General features: G+C 38.4%; 1 protein-coding gene across 1 annotated transcript; it reads right to left on the bottom strand.

Moving 5' to 3' along the window:
* Positions 1 to 1,028: 1,028 nt before the first annotated feature.
* si:ch211-132f19.7 (adenylate cyclase type 8) lies at positions 1,029 to 20,666 on the bottom strand. Its single transcript, XM_063466440.1, has 24 exons — positions 20,247 to 20,666; positions 14,854 to 15,229; positions 14,126 to 14,314; positions 13,622 to 13,861; positions 10,334 to 10,562; positions 10,107 to 10,256; positions 9,703 to 9,833; positions 8,911 to 9,022; positions 8,563 to 8,690; positions 8,328 to 8,486; positions 7,935 to 8,169; positions 7,651 to 7,839; positions 7,461 to 7,561; positions 6,556 to 6,757; positions 5,675 to 5,776; positions 5,448 to 5,575; positions 5,283 to 5,364; positions 5,006 to 5,164; positions 3,896 to 4,042; positions 3,713 to 3,805; positions 3,491 to 3,605; positions 2,728 to 2,852; positions 2,556 to 2,654; positions 1,029 to 2,092 (listed from the first exon to the last, which is right to left on the bottom strand). Exons 2-24 carry the CDS (start codon positions 15,096 to 15,098, stop codon positions 1,910 to 1,912), a joined length of 3,543 nt encoding a protein of 1,180 aa, XP_063322510.1. The 5' UTR covers positions 15,099 to 15,229; positions 20,247 to 20,666; the 3' UTR covers positions 1,029 to 1,909.
* Positions 20,667 to 21,014: the final 348 nt, after the last annotated feature.

Here is a 21,014-nt window from a genome sequence, read left to right as displayed (position 1 = left end):
TAAATTAAATTCTCTTTATATTATAAGGTTTTTCACAACATGACATGAGTTAACCATGAACTTGAACATGTACTTAGTAGGTCTTTCAATTAGGTGAAGAAAACCTCAGCAGAACTAGAAAACATGACATATTGAACCATTTTATTATTTATTAAACAAATATTAAGCCAGAATGCACAAGTAGTGTGTGAAACACACAGAAAGCTGGTGGTTTGGAAGGGCTGTTTAGGTTTGCAAAGTAGCATCTGAACAACCCACAATACTTCTGGAATAATGTCTATTGGACAGACAAGACCAAAGTGGAGATGTCTGGTCGTAATGCACAAACACTTCATACTAACCGTGAGCAATTGGTCTTGTGGTTTTGCTTATTGTCCAGCAACAGGACTCGGGCAGTCGCTGAGTCAACCGTGACTTTGAACATGAAATCTGTACCAGTGAATTCTAGAGTCAGATGTAACTCTGTGTCCTACAGCTAAAACTTGGACCTGTTGGTCATACTGCAGGACATACATGACATACTGTAATATGTTATTTGTTGTTATTCACCTGAGTCGTAGTTGCCCAGGTAAGGTCCAGATTACTTATATAATGTTCTGGTATATTAACCTTTGAATTAACGCAGCATGTACTTTCGTTTTCCTGTGACTTTTACTTTCAGCAATCACAAGAGTCACAAGTTTGAGCCCTGAGGTAAATTTAACACAGGCTTCACATAAGATAAGACTTACATCATCCTAATCTAGTTATGAAAAGAACAACAACCACCCTGTTAGTAGTTACACCTAAGCTTGGAGCTGGATTTGCTAAAAGAAAAGTTTCAGTGTTTTTAGAAATGAAAAATCTACTCAAGTTTAAAGGAAAACACATGTGAAATGAGCAATTTCTCTTTTCCTGTTTATTTTATTAGAATAACAAAATAGTGTCATTAACAGCTGTCAAATATTAGGCAGATCTTTAATGTAAATTAGCCACAATATAAGAGTGCTCAAACATTTAACCATAAAAAAACACTGCAAAGGACAAACCCACGTTTATTTTTCCTTTTTATTTATTTATTTTTTAAATCAACACTTCTTACAGACACACTTTGTCCTCTGTGGACAAACAAAGTCCTGTCACAACTTAATGTGTCTCTTATATATCCACAAATCTAAAATATCCAAATGTAAAGTGCTTTGATCCCGAAATGGTTTTGGTCCTGCAGTCGGCTCCACCTGGTGGTCAGATGAAGTTATGACAATTTAAAAAAAATGCTAGAAGAGTTTGAAACCTTTAACAGCAAGAATAAAAACACAGTAAATAAATGCTTAATATTTGATTGTTTAAAAAAGAATAACAAGAAAATTCTTCACACTTTGATCAAATCTTTTTACAAATATGTTTTGTAAAAAGTTACATGTTGTGTTAAAAATGTAACTATAATCTTGTATTGACTTAATACCCATAGTGTCATATGAGGAAATCAGACCTACACAAACACATAAAATAAAACATGAATGTTTTGCTGCATCAAAGTCTTGGCAGAATCACGAGTCCTATAAAGGAAGGCTGCTTGAATATCCAGAATAAACCTCCAGGAATTCACTTAGAAACCAGAGAAATAGACACGAGAGGTCCCCTGAGAATCTGTGTACTTTTAACTTTCCTTCAGTGTCTCAGTGATTAGTGATGTTTAATCTGCACATCCATGATTCAATGTTCTTAGCTTTGCTCCGCAAAGCACCACAGGAGCTGTTTGTTCCAAAACACAGACCAAAAGTACGACAATCCATCACCATCATTACTGATCTTTACTTTAAGACGATGCAGATGAATGTTCAAACTCCTTACCCCCTTCAACATTTCAGCTTTCACAGATGTTGACAATTTAACCTTTTACCCTCAAAACCAAACCTTTTTTTCCTCCTCACGACGCCTCCACCAGGTGGAAGCCTCCGTTCTCCTCCCTCATCTTCTCCCTTTTCTGGGCTTGAACCAAACTGTAGACCACAGCTCCCAGTGTGTTCCTATTGAGGCTGAAGCCCCGCCCCCCACCACGCTCTATGAAGCTGGATCGTTCCTCCCGACTGCTCACGAAGTACGTTCGAACCTGAAGGGAAAACACTTTGATCAGTGGTGTGCACAGTTTATGTAACTAATACATTAAACAAGATATTTTTCTTATCTGAAATATTTTACTCATGTTTATGAAAAGTTCTGTTTATATTTTTGGGGTAAAAATGTATAAAAATGATCTCTTTGTGTTAGGCAAATTTTACAAAAATGTATGACACACTTTTCTTGCACAATTGTGTCATGCACTTTCTCATAATTTTGACTTCTTTTGATCTGTATACGATAGAAATTCCTAATTTTTTGTCATACTCTTGATATATACTTTTTTGTTTAAATGTAAAACCTCCAAGTTAAAATGCAGTTTTTTATGTTATGTTACGTTATGTTAATTTTATGTTAAATGTAACTATTTTCAAACTCATTTGTTCATACCTGCACCTAGATCTCATAGTTTAGATCTTTTGGTCATGTGTGGTCACATGATGATGATGGCTCACCTTTCCGTGGCGTTCACTAATCCCTTTGAGATAAACGTCCCCTCTGAGCTGCCTCAGAAAGCCTCGTTCAACCAGAATAGAGCTGGTGAGTTCTGAGACCTAAACACAAAGGACGACATTTAAAAACCTGTTGAAGTGATGACCTCATGTTTCTGCAAACAGGTGAGCTCACCTGTATCCGCCCGCTCACACCGGTGCTCTCCATCCTGCTCGCCATGTTCACCGTCGTCCCCCAGATGTCGTACTGAGGTTTGGTGGCTCCAATCACACCTGCTATCACCGGACCGTGAGCCACACCTCGAAGTGATGTTAGAGGTCAAAGGTCATGGAGTGTTTAAATACACAATAATAATAAGGGAAAAAGATACACTTCATTTTTTTTTTGCTAAAGCTTTTAAAAATGTAATAATAATAATAATGAAAATAATATTACATTAAACTTTGTTTAAAAATTATTTTCTAGACATGTTTGTAATTTTGAAAACATATCTTTTAAAAAGTTCATTATTCAAAAACATTATATTAAAATATTTGTAGTTACTGTTTACCAATGATTCATTTAAAAAAATATAAAGAAGAATGATTTTTAAAGAATCAATTTCAAAGAATTTTAAAGAATGATTTTTCATAGATAAAATAAAAAGAAGTAAATACGTTTGTGAATTTTTTCATTTTTAAATTTCTGATGTTTTTATGATTCCCATTCTTGATGAAAATCTTTCACCTTTACACCTAAAATACTGGTTTAACTGTTTGTTTAAAACTTTCAAATTCTCCCTCTAAACTCTTTCTAACTCATGAAAGTGTAGAGATTTTTTTTTTTCTTTGAGTACCAAAGTGGTATTTAGGCGTCTGTGTGTGTGTGTGTGTGTGTGTGTGTGTGTGTGTGTGTGTGTGTGTGTGTGTGTGTGTGTGTGTGTGTGTGGGGTACTTACCAACACGGAGCTGGAAGTTGTTTCCTGTCTGTGTGTTGATGTGTTTGAGAGTTTCCTGCATAGCAAGTGCAAACAGGACCAACTCGCTGAGGTGATTCCAGCCATCCTCACAATCCTGAACACACACATGCACGTCTGAATGAAATGTGTATGGGCATCAGAGCCTTTGACAAGAGGCTCAGAGGGAGCATTTAAGTGTTATGTTGTAACAGCAGGACTCACCTGCCTGTCAGGTGAGAGGCCTGAAGCTGCCATGTAGCAGCTGCCAGTGGTTTTGATCTTCTCCACCTGCTGAAAGTAGCATTCATCCAGCAGCTACCAACACACAAACACAAAGGTAAAAAATACTACATTTAATAAAGTTTACAAAACATATCTCGTTTGTGTGTGTGCGTGATTTATGACCTCATCAAAGTCGCTGATGATGTGGTTAAGGAGGCGGAGACACTCAACATGCTGATGAAGGACCTCCTTTTCCTCGTAGAAGTCGGAGAATCCGGGCAGAGAGGCAAACAGCACGCCCACTCGCTCATACGACTGTGAGTACAACTCCTGATAACACACACACACACACACACACACACACACACACACACACACACACACACACACACACACTTTAATGCTCTGTTAATATGACTCATACTAATAGAATAAGTAAATATCGATTATTGATCAGGCCTACTGGTCATGAGGTCTGAGGGCATATGATAATGTCACACCTTGCATTTAAAGATGAGAAACAATTATACAAAAACTTGAAAAAGCCACAAAAGACTCAAAAAATGTGCACATGGCCACAAAATATTGTCTACACCACTTCCAATTCTTACAAAGTCTCAGCTGTTCTATACAGTAATTTTTATATATATTTTTATATATTTATAATAAATATAACTGTACGAGTGTTGTTTGTTTTTAATTTTTAATTTTTTAGAAATCACCTGCTGAAATTTTATCAAGGCTGAAAGTCTGGAGGAGTGGCCTCTGGATGACAGGTGGATGATGACATAGGAGGTTATACATCTGAGCTAATTGGAAAATCTAAACTCTGACCTCAGGACAGTGTTTGAACTGATTTGTGTAATTTGGTAATATACAGAATCAAATCATGAGTATACAGTGATATTTTCCCTTCTTTTTGGACCTTTTTCGGAACACTTTAATACAATTATCTGACCAATAATATGTCTGCTGCATGGTTACTTGCACTCATAAATCACTCAAGAAGTCTGTGCTCCTGTTTTGCTGAAGGAAGTCTAGGATTTTATTTACACACTGATTAACAGTTATCTGTGTCTGTGTAATGGTCCCATTAGTCACGTGATGCTCCCATGGCCACAGCATGATAATGAAGTTAGCTTTGATTAACTGATAACTTAGTTATCCTCTCTCATAAAGATATGGTCACTTCTGACTAGAAAAAACTAAATGACAGTGACCAGAATGCTAATGCTGAAGCTCCAAAACTCAATAGGAAATCAAGTTGGCTGCTATGTGAAAGGCATCAGGTACCTCATCATTGCGGTCTCTCTCCAAGAAGTGCTGGGCAACATGTGCGGGCAGGATATTGAGCAGCAGACACTCATTGTGCTCCCGCTGCTCCTTCATGTCCTCCACCTCCTTCTTTGCCTGAAGGCCCCAGAGGAAGTCCAGCCGTGCTGTCGCCTCCAGCTACCAGTGAAGAAATGGAAGAGGGAAGTGGTGGATATTAGCATACTGAATTCATATCAGGGTTATCATTGTTTGCTTGATAGCAATAAAAGCTGATAGCGTGTTTAACAGAATCCACCTGTCTGCTGTTGAAGAGGACAACCACCACAAACATCACCATAAGAACAACACAGACTCCATTCCTGCACAAGTGATGAGACCTGACAACAACAGAGGAGACCACATTTTATTTTCCACACCTTTAAACAAAAACACAGGAACATGACCTGAATTGAACTTGTACCTGTAATTCTCGATTATGTGGGTGTAGAGGGCAGCAAACAGCAGTAGAACGGCCAGCTGCAACACGCAGCTCAGTCTGAGGAACACGGCACAGGTAACCATAGCAACCACGCCACTTAGAACCATGTACTGCACACAGAAAGGCCAGCGATCATTTTAAAAATGGTTACTGACTAATCAAAACAATGTCATCATGATTTTGAGCTCATGTGATGTTTGAGTGTTCACCTCTGGATATGTGCAAATATTGATATCGGTCCAAGCTGAGGGAGGCGGAGCCAGCAGGGAGTCCCTGTTGCTGATGTCAGTTTCTGATGAATCACACCACAGCTAGTGGAAGCAAGCAAGAAGGTTTCTAACAAGTTATTTTGTACTAAATTCTTTGTACTAAAGTATTTCAGTAAGTTGCTGGAAGAAGCTATTATTCCCACTGAGGTTTTTAAAAATGTTTAACATGGAAGGTTGGTTGTCAGTATATGGGAAATCGTAATGGACAATAAGATGTGCACGTTATTGCAGGCGAATCATTACTTTTTGGCACAAAATACCAAGAAACTAAACTAAAAAACTAGCAATGCAAAAAATGGAGGGACTTCTTGAAATGCTTCAAACAAACATTCCCATTGCTAGTAAGAAAATTTTTAATTTTATATTATGTTGCTGTTAACACTGTTCCAGTGCAACTAAAGAATGTGTAAATACACATTTTTAGTTGTTGAAACGACAATACTGTCAAAGTGATGGTAATTTCACATTTCGTTTACAGAGAACACATTTTTGCAAAACTTCAACAAGCTAATCAATACTCTTGATATTCTTTTATACTGTTGTGTCAACATTGCTGTTTAAAATGTAAAAGAATATTTTTGGAGAATTAATTTTCCCCCAAATTGCTTCATTCTTTGCATTTCCTTCCATCATTCACATCAGCAACTGTTAAAGTCTCTCAGAAGCAGAGGAAGTGATGCTGAGGCTGACAATGATGTTCTTTTAATCGCTTTTAATATGTTAGCTTGTTTGGTTTTCCCATTTTTTCTTCTGATGGTTTGGTATTTATGACCTATAACATATCTTAGTTGTTGATGTGATAAAAACAATATCAGACGTACAATGTCTGCAGAGGCGATTCCAAAGTTGACAGTGATGGCAGTGAGTGTGAGCAGTGTGCGGGCACTCTTGTTTTCATGAACCCAACAGCAGATTGACTGGAGGGGAGCAGGACAATGCTTAAATTCCTCCCCCAGAGTCAGCAGCAGGAGCAGGAAGTAAATGCTGCCACTGACCACAAACTGAGCGACCATTGGACACAATCTGTAAGGAACAAAAAGTTACTAAACACACACATGTCAGCTGTTATAGAGGTTCCGGTCAGCATGAACAAGATGTTTCCTCTCCTTGTATAACATTGATAACATTTTTAAGGGGAAAACAAATTGGTTTCATCTTTAGCTTCATTTATCTCTAAATATGACCAAATAAATTATTATATTGTGCCAAAAAGTGCAGAGAAACAATTGGTACCTGGTCCTATGCAGATGATTTTTTCTTTTATATGTGAGGGGTGTTAAAATAATATCTATATATATATAAAAACTGAAAAAGCATTTGCAGAAGCTTGTTTTTGTACTGTTACATTTTGGTGCTGAAAAGATCACAAAGGCTCATATATTCAATACAGATTTAATTACAGCTGCTCATTAACACAAATATCTAATCTCATGGCAGCAATTTAATGTATTTTGGCATGTAGACATGGTCAAGATAAAGGTCAGAATGGAAAAGGGTGATTTCAGTGACTTTGAATGTGTTACAGTAGAAAGTAACACTACTTGAAATATGATCAGGACCAATAACAGTGACTTCAGTTTTATCTGAAGAATAGATACAGATTCCATTGTTTTGTTATGTTTTTTACATTTACAACATGTTAAGCTTATGTTTGTCCAAGTGTTGGATAATTGGACAAACATCATTTACAATTATTTACATCATTTAACAAAAAGAAAATCCATACCTTGGGGCTGGGATTAGCACCTGGACTGTCATTAGAAGCAGCAGCAGAATGAAGGAGCAAACCATGTTAGATTTGAAGAGTTCATCTCTCATCTGGGAATACTGAGAGACAAACATTTTATTAATGACTGTTTTCAAGGTGCCAGTTTCACCGAAAAAAGAACAACTAACAAGAAAACTTCACGTGTTACCTTTCCCTCCACATGGGAGTCCTTAAACACCTGAGTAAAGGTGGTGATGTGCTCCTTCCTCATTCGCTCACTGCTGCGCACCTCCATGGCCTGGCGAATCCTCTTGTTCACCTCCCGTGTTCCTGAGCGCTGAGCTGCGATATGATTGGGCAGCTGGGTCAGTGAACCATTGGTAAAAGTAGCAAGGATCTGTGAACCAACAAAGAATACAACAAAAGGTCAAAGGTTATTAAAATTCAATCAGAAAAGTACTAATGGACTTTGAATCTGTCTCCTGCACTCACAAAATTCTTTCCTAGGATGTCTCCAAATGGCAGCTCAGCACTCCACGTTGTTATCTCGTCATAACTGGGGCGCCTTGCTTTAGGCGGCTCCACATCTTCCTTCGATGCCGGACGGACCAGGTATGTGTCGATGTTGTGTTTCCGTAGAAACTCGCTACGCTCCTGGCCATGTCCTGCCTCCGTCTCATAGATCCCACCCAGACAGTCCAGAGTGGCCTGGGAGATGTGAACCTGTCTGAAAGGAGATGAAAATGTACAACGGTGTTACATGAACACATCACAAAAATCTTCTGTATTTTAATCATTAAGATTAACTTTATGGGATGACACTTATAGCAAACTACAGTTTGACAATTAAGTAATAAGGATATATTATGTATTAATTTGTCTTACCCAGGCACTCCTGCAGTCTCCAAACTGTTGGCGACGTCCACGTCCCAGCTCCAGATGTCAAACTGCCACTTCTGAAGACCCAAAATACCACAAAGGACGGAGCCAGAGTGGACACCTATTCGCATGTCCACCTCCTGCTGGAGCTCCCGACGAACGTAACTAAAATGAAATACACCTATGAAGTTTTGTGGAAACAGCTGGTGGGCTGTGTTAGCCACATGTAGATGATTGGTACCGTATAGTGTTGATCATACTGAGGCCCATCTCCACGCAGCAGCGGGCATGTCCTCTCTGAGGCTCTGGGACTCCTGATACACAGTAATAACAGTCACCCAGAATCTTAATGCGCAAACACTGGTGCTCCTGTACTCAAACACAGGGAGAAAAATGAAAAACACTAAATAAATAAACTGCAAAAGCCAAATAAAGATTAAATTCAAATGAAAAAACTTTATACAAAACTGAACTAAAGAACCCCTAGTAGAATAACAAATATCTAACTCACAAAAAGCCACCAAACCAATCCTTTAACTAGTATAAACACATAAAACAGGAGCTGATGCGGTTGACAGGGTGATCTGACCTCAGCCAGCCTGTCGAAGCGACCAAAGAGTTCATTGAGGGTTTTAACGAGATCCTGAGCCGAAAGAATCAATGACAGCGATGTGAAGCCGATGATGTCTGCAAACAGGATGCTGTGGAGAGGCAAAATTCTCATCATGAGAATATCATTTTAACCCCACTGAAACCAATGTAAAACCACTACTGCAATACATTTTTGGCTAAATGACCTTTACATATTCTTTATTCATCCTCAGCATTTTTAACTTTACAATCTGTAATGAACTCATTGAAATAATTAATAAAACCCCTAACAATACCTGTTCTTCTTATTTTACATTAGATGAAAACTAAAAACTTCTTTAAGAAATTCTGCCTTTGCATTATTACTGGTGTTGTTGCAGAACAGGGTTAAAAATGACACCTGCTGGCTGTTCAAGCGTTAATTCATTTTTGGGACATTTTTGTTCTTTTTTAAAAAGTAGATTGAAAAATGGGACAATGGAGGAAGACACTCAACAAAGGGCCATGAGTTGGACTGCGTTATAGATGTGTGGTATGTGGTTGGCTCCACAATTAGTAAGCTAAACTAGTGCCTAAAGTTAGATGTTTTTTTATACAAAACTCTGTGGTTAAAGTTTAACTGCTTATGTGACTGTCATAACTAGTCTATTTCAGTTGATACAATAACTATAGTAGAGTTGTTAGTCTGTGACTTCCTGAAGCTCCTCTTAAGTTCTTCATTCTTTTAAAACTACATTTATAGCATGTGTGTCCAGCTGGCTCTTCGTCATAAATAAGTGGGTTGTATTACCTGACATCCTTGTAATGGTGAATGTAGATCTTGTGCAACTGCTGAGGCAGCAGATATTCTTCCATGACGGCCATGTCACCAATCATCTCCAGAACCAGAAATCGAGGCAGGATTGACATCACCAGGCGTTCCTGACAGCACAAAGACGCACGCATTATTAGCTTTAGGCTATATGAGGTCCAGACATATCCCAAATACTTTGTTTCACATGACTTGGTACCTAGCTGTTTCTTAGTTAAACATCTTGTTCGTTGGTCAGAAAAATTATGATTTGACTTTATGCTGATAACTGAGATCATTAATAAATAGATGAATAGGTTGACCACATTTACAAATGATCCTAATACTTCTTCCACTTCAATAGGGAGACAAAAAATTAGGGAACCCTTAAATATCATCCTCACTTGTCTGTTGTTCTCCCTCTCTAGTCTTACTCGTCCTTCGATACAGCGCCTGGTCTCCAGGAACGACTGTCTCTGAGTCCGATCAGACAGGTAATGAATGAACAGACCTGCAGTGTTCATAGCCAGATACAGCAGAGCCTTGGACAACACCTGCACATGTACAACCAAACAGTTTAACGCCTGCACAATGACAGAAAGCAACCAATAAAATTTAGCAATTTTGTTACCTTTCTGATGAAGCTGTGGTCATTATAGTGACAGCAGAAATCCACCAGGAGGTGCAGAGTGGAGGTGGTTGCCCCCGCAATGATGGACCAGAGGAGGGGGAGGGGCAGGAGGGTGTAAGTGGAGAAAAGCGTGAAGAAGACATACCAAGAGTGATCGCTCTCCGCCCAACTGAAAACACCAACCAGCACTTGGAAGGTCTGAGACAGCCAGCTGACCACTGACAGATACCTGAGGTAGATTTAAAGGAAGAACAGGTCACTGTCTTCAAATTTTTAAGTGATACATTTTCAGAATAAGTATTTTTGACTCTGGAAAACTGAAGAATTTTAGAGGTTCCTTCGGCTTCAGAAGTTGTAGCTCTCCTTTCCTTTTCTGGAGAGAATAACAAACCTTCTTCCAAAAGAATTTATGACATCTTACAGATTTCAATGTTGGGAATTTGTCTTAGAAAATCACTTCTGTGTTGGTAAATGCAGTCAAGCAGTCACATTGACTTGTCTGTGGTTTAAAATTTGAGCTACTGTTTAGATTCTGCTGGTAGGATGAAATGTCATCTGCATATAACTTGATATTTATCTTAAAGAAAACTAAACATACCCTCTGCAGTGCAGTGCTTCTTTCCTAATAATAGACAAATAATTAAACAAATAAATCCATATTGTTTTGCACATGAAGGTACTATAATATTAGTGACAGATTACATTAAAAGACATAGTAACTTACAGTGGCTTGCAAAAGTATTCGGCCCCCTTGAACTTTTCCACATTTTGTCACATTACAGCCACAAACATGAATCAATTTTATTGGAATTCCACGTGAAAGACCAATACAAAGTGGTGTACACGTGAGAAGTGGAACGAAAATTATACATGATTCCAAACATTTTTTACAAATAAATAACTGCAAAGTGGGGTGTGCATAATTATTCAGCCCCTTGAGTCAATACTTTGTAGAACCACCTTTTGCTGCAATTACAGCTGCCAGTCTTTTAGGGTATGTCTCTACCAGCTTTGCACATCTAGAGACTGAAATCCTTGCCCATTCTTCTTTGCAAAACAGCTCCAGCTCAGTCAGATTAGATGGACAGCGTTTGTGAACAGCAGTTTTCAGATCTTGCCACAGATTCTCGATTGGATTTAGATCTGGACTTTGACTGGGCCATTCTAACTGGAATGGATATGTTTTGTTTTAAACCATTCCATTGTTGCCCTGGCTTTATGTTTAGGGTCGTTGTCCTGCTGGAAGGTGAACCTCCGCCCCAGTCTCAAGTCTTTTGCAGACTCCAAGAGGTTTTCTTCCAAGATTGCCCTGTATTTGGCTCCATCCATCTTCCCATCAACTCTGACCAGCTTCCCTGTCCCTGCTGAAGAGAAGCACCCCCAGAGCATGATGCTGCCACCACCATATTTGACAGTGGGGATGGTGTGTTCAGAGTGATGTACAGTGTTAGTTTTCCGCCACACATAGCGTTTTGCATTTTGGCCAAAAAGTTCCATTTTGGTCTCATCTGACCAGAGCACCTTCTTCCACATGTTTGCTGTCCCCCCCACATGGCTTGTGGCAAACTGCAAATGGGACTTCTTATGGTTTTCTGTTAACAATGGCTTTCTTCTTGCCACTATTCCATAAAGGCCAACTTTGTGCAGTGCACGACTAATAGTTGTCCTATGGACAGATTCCCCCACCTGAGCTGTAGATCTCTGCAGCTCGTCCAGAGTCACCATGGGCCTCTTGGCTGCATTTCTGATCAGCGCTCTCCTTGTTCGGCCTGTGAGTTTAGGTGGACGGCCTTGTCTTTGGTAGGTTTACAGTTGTGCCATACTCCTTCCATTTCTAAATGATCGCTTGAACAGTGCTCCGTGGGATGTCCAAGGCTTGGGAAATCTTTTTGTAGCCTAAGCCTGCTTTAAATTTCTCAATAACTTTATCCCTGACCTGTCTGGTGTGTTTTTTGGACTTCATGGTGTTGTTGCTCCCAATATTCTCTTAAACAACCTCTGAGGCCGTCACAGAGCAGCTGTATTTGTACTGACATTAGATTACACACAGGTGCACTCTATTTAGTCATTAGCAATCATCAGGCAATGTCTATGGGCAACTGACTGCACTCAGACCAAAGGGGGCTGAATAATTACGCACACCTTAAAACACCTGTTGTGGATCTGGTATCAAGCCGGCACTGCTGGTTGACTTCTGGCATGATAAGACGTATGTCATCCAGATACGGGCCAGGCCTGGCATAGATGGCACTTCTGACTGACCAGTGTCATGGCAGGGTGTATGCCCAGATGTGCGCCATGTGTGGCAATGATGCCACTGTTTATGTGATTGCATGCCCTATCTGGCCCGATTGTGGTTTGGTTTATGTGGCCCAGGCTCATAGAAAACAGGTCTTCCCCTGATCTGGCTTCAAACTGGCACTTCTGACTGATTGGTGTCATGGCAGGGTGTATGTCAACCGGATGTGGGCCAGGTCTGGCAATGAAGGCACTATTTATGTTCCTATTTTCCTACTTTAGTTAGAAGACCCAAATGCCTTGTTGCAATACTATACTGCTATAGTAGCCAACGTTTGAAATGCAGATTTGACAGGTTTGTGAGGTTTATCCAAAACCTAGTGACGGTTTACTCATGTTTATCACCAGGTGGCTGTAGCTCAGGCGGTAGAGTAGGTCACCTACTGATCAGAAGGTTAGTGGTTCAATCCCTGGCTCCTCCAGTCGACATGTCAAGAGTGTGAATGAATGTAGTTAGGAAGCACTCAACTTGGAGAGATTGGGTGAATGTGGCATGTTGTATAGAGCACTTTAAGTAATCTGGGAGAGTAGAAAAGCGCTACAAAAGAATCAGTCCATTCACTGTCTGAACAGAGTTTCGTCATGTTACTTTTGCACTATTATGTTCCGGCACATGTTGTTATTACATGGCTTGATTAAGGTACACATTAGGCTGACATATGGGCCAGCACAGGGCCAGCAGTGTGTCTGCAACTGGCCTTGTGCTGGCCCAAGTGTGGGCCACCTCTGGCAAACCAGATCTGGGCCATCAAAGGGCCGTCATTCTTTGCGGTATGTGGGCCATGTGTAAGCACATTGTGTGGGCCAGATCAGGGCCTTACACATTTGCTATGTGGGCTGTGGTACACCACTGTTTGCTTGTACAAAAAGCAAAGCTTTAAAGAGCAGAATAGAATCTTTGTTTTTTAATCATGTGAATCCTTTGGAGATTGAGATTAGTTAAAAAACAAACAAACAAAAAAAAGAACTGCTGACTACATCCCAGTGTACCTAAGCCACTGAGGTGATGACAAGACTTGCTTTCTGGTCAGAACCACCAGGCAGATTCCTATCCACAAGATTACAGACAGGCCGGTAAGCCAATCACAGGCCATGCCCCACCAGCCCAGTGGCCATGTTAGCAATGAGACAAGAAGGCGGGTCAGGATGTCAACGACAACAGTGACGACCAGTGAGGTTCTTCTCTGAGCCGAGGAGAACTGCTGGTAGAGCTGCTCCAAGTCTGCAGACCTGAAGAGGTTATAAGCGTCAGCATTACTTATTTTTATACCATTGTCAATAAGCAACAATATAGTCAATAAGACACCTGAATAAATAAACCAGACAAGTAAAGATTTATGATTAAATATGTAAAAAAATCTAAATACTATCAAAGTTTATGCTACAAAGCATATTTAAACAAAGATCATAAATTTTATGACTGTATCATAATTGTTATTATACAGCTAATAACTGTATGGTTTTTAGGTAGAATGTCCATTTGAATATCTTTACTTGAATGTGTGCTGCAGTGTGGGGATGAAGACGCCTCGCACCGTCCACCCAGACGACACAAAGAAGTCAGCATCACTGAGTGGGTCATGTTTGCTCTGTGTTGCTGTGGTGACTGTTGGGTGAATGCGAGCTGCTGACGAACGGCGCTTCTGCCAAAATACTCCATGAGACGCTTTATTGCGGATCTGCCTGCAAGACAACACAGACCGAAGAACTTGTGTAATACTTCAAGCTTGATTTAAGAGAATAGACAAAAAAAATTATGTGAAAAACGTTTTCTTTTTTTTGTTAAATGTTCTTAATTCAGTAACTTGTAAATTCAACAAAAAAAAGTTCCAAAATTGTTTTGGATAAGGATAACTTGTATTAATGATTAAGATGCCGACAGTTCATACATTTCTTAAGGTTATTCAATCAATTCAATCATGAAATTACTATGAATCAATTTATTTTTAATAAACACGTAAATTATTCTGGAAGGAATGTAAAGTAAGACTTTAAATAACTTTAGGATTACATTAATTTGTACATTAATGAGGAAAAATTCACATTTTAGGAGTTAACTAATATGTTTATAGTTAATTAACGATCAAGAAAAAAGTAATCAGGAATGTTATTTCAAGGTTATAATTGAGATCATTTGCAATTTAGTCAGGATGAAGTTAAATATAATAAACGTTGGTATTAAGGTTAAGGTTCAGTTAACTCAGAAATCAGTTTCTTTCTACCTGTTGATGTCCGCGATGTAGGCATCGGTGACTTTGATACGGTGCTTGCCTCGCTCCAGACCCCCAGCGAGCCTCAGTGTGTACAGGTTGTGCTGGTCAATGATGTGCCTGACGGCGTTCTGCCACAGCAGCTGCTTCCTGCGCAGGTTGGAGGTGGGGCTTATCCTGGTGCTAAAGGTGATGTCGCTAGTCTGCCGTGCCGCCTCACAGTCACCATTTAACAGCTCACTGCAATCTTCACCCATGGTTACAGAGTTGTAAGGCCTGGCTCTTCTGTGAGCTGATTGGTGTCAAACAGATTTACATCAGTGATAACAGCAGCAAAAATGTTCTGTCTTTCAGTGTTGAGAAAACCTCCAGGCTCCCGTACACAGGGCTGAAAACAAACCAGAAGAAGCACTTAGAAAAAAAGTGGCACCAGCAATGATGATTTGTCATTAAAATCCATTTTACACAAAATAATTGCCTGGTATGAGCCTCTGGAAGAGTGTTACTCAGTAAATACAACAACCTTAAATTACATCAGTGCATTTAACGTTATGTATATATATTTTTGAAGTTTGTTAACTGCATTGAGTAATGCGCACTGAAGAGTATAGTTGTGTAAATGTGTTTCACTAAGTAATTGTGATCCTTCATTCAGTTTGGGTATGTGCAGATTTGGCTTTTGTGGGCGTGTAACGTGATTTACCGTGTAAAATTCACCGTGACTAGTTTTGTTCAGGCTTGTGCTTAAAATGTTAATAAAATCAGATTTCCTGTACTTGTGCGGTGCATGGGACAATTTTAATTTCTAGTAAATAACATATTTTTTTATAGAAGCTGGTGTTGATGGTGATGATATGAAGTTTGTCCAAGTGATGAAGTCCACTCAGGTTTTAGTTGCAATCACTGAATAAGGTCTTTATTTGATATATGAGTGCAAATACCCTCCAAATTATAATGTAACATATTTGCATTTCATTTAAGACCAGTTTGTAAAGACAACCAGTTTTGTTTTTGTTTTGTTTTTTGTAATGACAACTTACTAAATTTTACAGTGTGGTGGAGTTGAACCCAAACATGGGATAAAAGGAGGGATACAGTTTGGACAGGCTAGCCACTTAATAGCTTTTCAGTTTTTACACTTATCAGTCTTTTGACCCTTTGAGGTCCACACCAAGAAAAAAAGCAATGGAAAACATTTTTGTTTGCATTTCTTATTGACTTAGGTGAGTAATAACCACAATCAATAATTTTTTTTCAATAGACCCTGTAGTTTTTAAAATATTGATCTCTACCAAATGGTTGAGATGTCCCTTCATGGTAAACGTATGAAATGTCATGCAAATACAAGTACAGTAGATAATACAGTTGAAAAAATCAAATAAAGGGCCAAATTATAATTAAATTAATAACAAAAACTATCCAGGGCATTGGATACAGTTTATTTCTACTAGCATACCAGTGATCATTGCTGGTTTTCATTCCATCAAAGGAAACTATTATATCAAACAACAAAATACATGTTTTTTTTAATCTGCAAATTTGAAAAATGTGCAACAGCACAAAATACTCACATTCAGGCCACTTCTGATTGAATGCTACTGTGCAAAATCATTTTTGTTTAGAAAAAAAATAAAAATAAAAACAGTGCAAATCAATCACATCTGCTTGTGGTTTTGGTCGTTGGGGTCTTAGGGTGTAGCATTTATTCTGTGGTCTTGGAGAGCTGGATCATGGTTGTCCAACTCTAGATGTTGGCTTGTTAACTTGGTTCAGACACAGTCAGGTGGAAACCTTTTGAGAGCCATCGGTTTCTGGTCCAGTAGGGCACAGTCTCTCTTGTAGACCAGGTATTCAAGTCAAGAATGTATCCGAACAGTGGAATATGCCATCTCCTTAACTTGTAACTTATAACTTGTCTTATACAGGTGTAATAGCATATCAGAAAGTTTAATTCCCCCCAATGCTAATTATATACAGGGATGAGTGATGGGCATGGAATGGTGATCTTTGCATTGGACTCTTTGCTCCACCGTTTGACCGATGAAAGAGGCATGAACCCACAGGCATTGTTTACAAGGTTGACACATTTGATGTCAAACCATTTTATTGCAATCAGACCTTCATCAGACCTGTAATAACAGGCTCCATGGCCCTTCTTCATCAGGTTTTTGTCTGCCATCAGGGGAGCTCCACCAGTGCAGTTTGGTCATACAGTACCAATGCACCTGACACCCAAGGAGGTGTGCAAGTTCTGGTCCAAGCTGAAACTTGTGAAGAGCTGAGGTTCTTTTATGGGTTTGCATAGTGTTTTTTTACAACTTTGGTCCCTTAGAGCTAGCTTCTGCTCCTTTTCACTGAGGGGAGCATTGAAGAATGTAGATCCCCTTGATACAGCAGCAAGTCGTGGATGATGCCAGATGAACTTGTTTAGCAGAACAATTTAAAGCCCCACTCATCTGGTTTGTTGGCAATATACTGGTGGAGAGTGCCAGCCCTGTTGGCTTCATATTAAACCATGACCTCAAACATACTGTGGTTGAAGGTGGATGGTATCATGAGTATCATGCCACAGGACCATGTGATTTTTAGCCATATAATTGTTTAGCGTCCATATAGTACTTGTTCAACATGAAATTATAATTTTGACAACTTAGTAATATTAATTTACCAGCTACTGTAATTTGGTTAAAAGGTAATCAGTTGTGATATTTGTGATTTCCACATGTTATTCTTGATTTTTACAATATTAACTCAGAAAGTTACAAAAATGACTTACTGAGGAAATTATTTCAGCATATTCTTGCTGTGCTAACACTTAATGTGATTTATCAACAGCAATGGATAAACAAAATGGGTCTAGTGGTCTGAGTTTATGGCAAATAATCAATTTTAATAACATTTAGGTTATGTTAGCATTAGCACCATAAAGGGCCAAATCAATCGTTTGGTTGACCACTTTTTTAAAAAAAATTATTAAACATTTAATTTCACTTTTTTAATGCTGTCAAGTGACATACATCTGTTTAGTAAGTCCTCTAACACTATCATAAATCAAAAAATTATATCTTCCTATCTTAGTTTCATCAAAAACACTCAAAATATGTTTGATGGTTTTTTGTTTCTGACTTCCTGGTTGGGAGAGGGATAAGAAAAGCCAACCGTTTACATTCACAGTGCCTTCTGGTGGATTTTTTGGCCATTACAGATGTAAACCAACTGGTAGAAAAGACTCAATAAGGTAGGTCAATTTCAGTGAAAGCCTCAGTTAGATATAGGGCCTGAAAATGTGCTCTACCAATTGGTTGAGCATCATTTATTATATTTTATTGGTTTTATTATATTTTTTGCAGTTACACAAAGGTCATAAACTGTTTTTTTCACAAACTTCTCACTTTAAATGTGAAACACGTGTACAGAAAAGAAACAAAATCAATCAATAAATAAAAATATTTGGAAGATAACTAAGATAAAAACCTTCAGGCTATTTGATTTTCAATATTCAACTTACATTTTCAATTTTTCTTTTGACTGTCAAAAGGGAGATATCTACTTAATGTTTATTACTGAAGTGGCTGGTCTGGATTGCATTTAAATGAGTTCCTAATATTTTATACTCCACACTGTAAATGTCATATAGATATGTAAAATGTAAAGATTAACAGAAATATTGATAAAATAAATCATTGCCAAGTTGTTGTACTGGACTGCATTCAACCTCTCAGGTGTATCTAATAAAGTGGCTGCTGACTATAAATGGTTTCAGGTCTCTCTGCCAAAAATCTAAGACGCCTCTTAGTGGCACAGTTGGCTGAACGCAGTCTTGGCCCAGATCAGGTCCAGGTTTCAGGGTTAATCCAATCAGGTAGCAACACACTAACCTGACTCCTGACAGGACATTAAATCTCTATTATCAGATGTCTGGATTGGTAAATGGAAGAAAAATTACTTGTTAGCACTCTAAAATCCGTTCACCTGGACTGGTTATCAGACACTTAATAAAGCAACAATATTTACAGTAAGATAAATTTCAGCAAGTGAAGCTTTAGATTTGGGCTTTAGATGCAGGATGTCTGAACACGGGATAAAAAAAAGAAAGAAAGGAAAATTATGAGCTTTAAAATAACCTTTACTCAGTTCAAATTGCATTTGATTGCTCTCTTTTCTTATTCACCTCATAATATGTCAGATAGCTACTATGCCACGTACTAAGCAACTTGTCTGCATAGGTAAGCCAACATTAGCCAGTATAAATTCAGTTTTAAACTGGTCCATAACAAACACAACTTTGACCATCTTTTGATAACTATAGTTCATACCAGTCAATTTACATGGTTTTCTGGATCAAACATGATTTTGAGCTCTTATTTCTGTGTAATATTAGCATCATTAAAATTAGCATGTTAGGGTTAGTGTCACATAGCTAAATCCCATCTTTAGTTGATAAGGTTAACTAATTAATCCAAACTTCTACAGCTGATCTGGAAACTTAGCTGCCATTTTCACTTTATCAGCTAATATTACAAGTATTACTGAAAACAATGCTAGTTGGTTAGCTTTCTGTGTTAGCAAGATCCATGATACTAAATAGTGTGTGTCAAATGCAGATTCTGTTGATGTGAGGACAGCTTTTATCATTTATCAGAGATGTTCCAGACTCCTCTACAAATGAAAGAAAAATATTAACATCTACAATCAATCTAAATCAAGATAAAAACATATATTCATCACAAGAAACATATATGTGAGGAGCAAAGAGGAAACTAATATAGTTTTAACTTATTCTGTCATTATTTGACCTTTTACTGGAGTTTTTTAAAACTCTGAAGCAACTCCTAAGCTGTTGGAAACAGCTAAAACTGTATTTTGTTTCTCTAAAATCTATTAATATTAATATTATTTAATTTTATTATTTATATACATTTATTTTTGTTTGAATAGAAATTGATGTAACTCTACAGTTTAAGGCTGGTGATTGAACGTCTGAAAGCAGATTGTGAGGTTAATTTGTCTGCCTTTGCCTTTTGATTGATTAATTTTCATTAGAGTAAACCATTACAAACCAAAGTTTAGGGAGAAATAATGGAGTTTAACATAGGAGTGTCCTTCAGAAAGCAAAAACTGCTTAAGTGCTTCATGGTCACGAACAAACAGAAGATTACTGGATATGAGACTCAATTCAGTTTCAGTTCAGTTTTATTTATACAGCACCAAATCACAACACCAGATGCCTAAAGGTTCTTTATATTGTATGGTAAAAAACCCTACAGTAATACAAAGAACATGGAGAAAACCCCAACAATCATATGACCCCGTGATCAACAGGAGTTGGCAGCATATACAACATGAATTCACCTCGATTAAACTGTGTGGAAAGTGTGAAGTTTGAGTGTTTGTGTTGTACCTACTTGTTGCTTTGATCCTGTCCAGATAAAGGTTTAACAGCAGTTTGATCCTTCAAACACTCTTCCTGCTTTCTTTGGTTTCTCTCACATTTCAAATTCACAGTTTTTCCTTTTCAGTCCAGTATATTTTGTCTTCATCTCAGTTTCTTCTTTAAAACATGCTTCATGTTTATCGTCTCTTGTCAAACATCTCCATCGTGTTTCTCTCTGATGTTGAGTTTATGCTTCATAAGAGCAGTACTCTTTTTCTGAGAGGAAAACTGCAAAATTACAACGCCAACGAGTCATTAGTTAACCTCAGCGGAACAAAATGAACCCAGTGAGGTGGTGAAGGTCACTATGGCTGTTTCTGGTCATTCCTGCAGCTTTAACAATGTCCCAAAAATCAGAAAAATGAGGATAAAAAGAACCAGAAGCCACAAACAGAGCAGAGCGAGGCCGAGTGAGGAGATGAGGATTTGAGTAATGAGCTGATGTGAAGCAGCAGATGTCTGACTGAGCATGTTAATCCCAAAAGGAATCCCTGAAACAAAGACAAATGGCCCTTCATTAATCAGACAGATTAACTGTGTGTGGGGAGGTTCAGGTGCCTGATGGGATTGGCAGACCTCCAACCAGGTCAGATGGAGTCAGCATGGTTCAGCTCAGGATAGAAACAACTGAAACTCAAGAGAAAACTTCATAAGGTCACCTCAGGGTGTTCAGACAAATTAAATAGTGAACAAGACAAAACATTAATGACAAAGTTGATGTTTTCCTATCAGTCAACAC

The sequence above is a fragment of the Pelmatolapia mariae genome, linkage group LG23, assembly GCF_036321145.2.
Source record: "Pelmatolapia mariae isolate MD_Pm_ZW linkage group LG23, Pm_UMD_F_2, whole genome shotgun sequence".
NCBI lineage: Eukaryota > Metazoa > Chordata > Actinopteri > Cichliformes > Cichlidae > Pelmatolapia > Pelmatolapia mariae.
The sequence above is the reverse complement of the archived record's forward strand: the minus strand, read 5'-3'. Positions and strand labels throughout refer to the sequence as shown.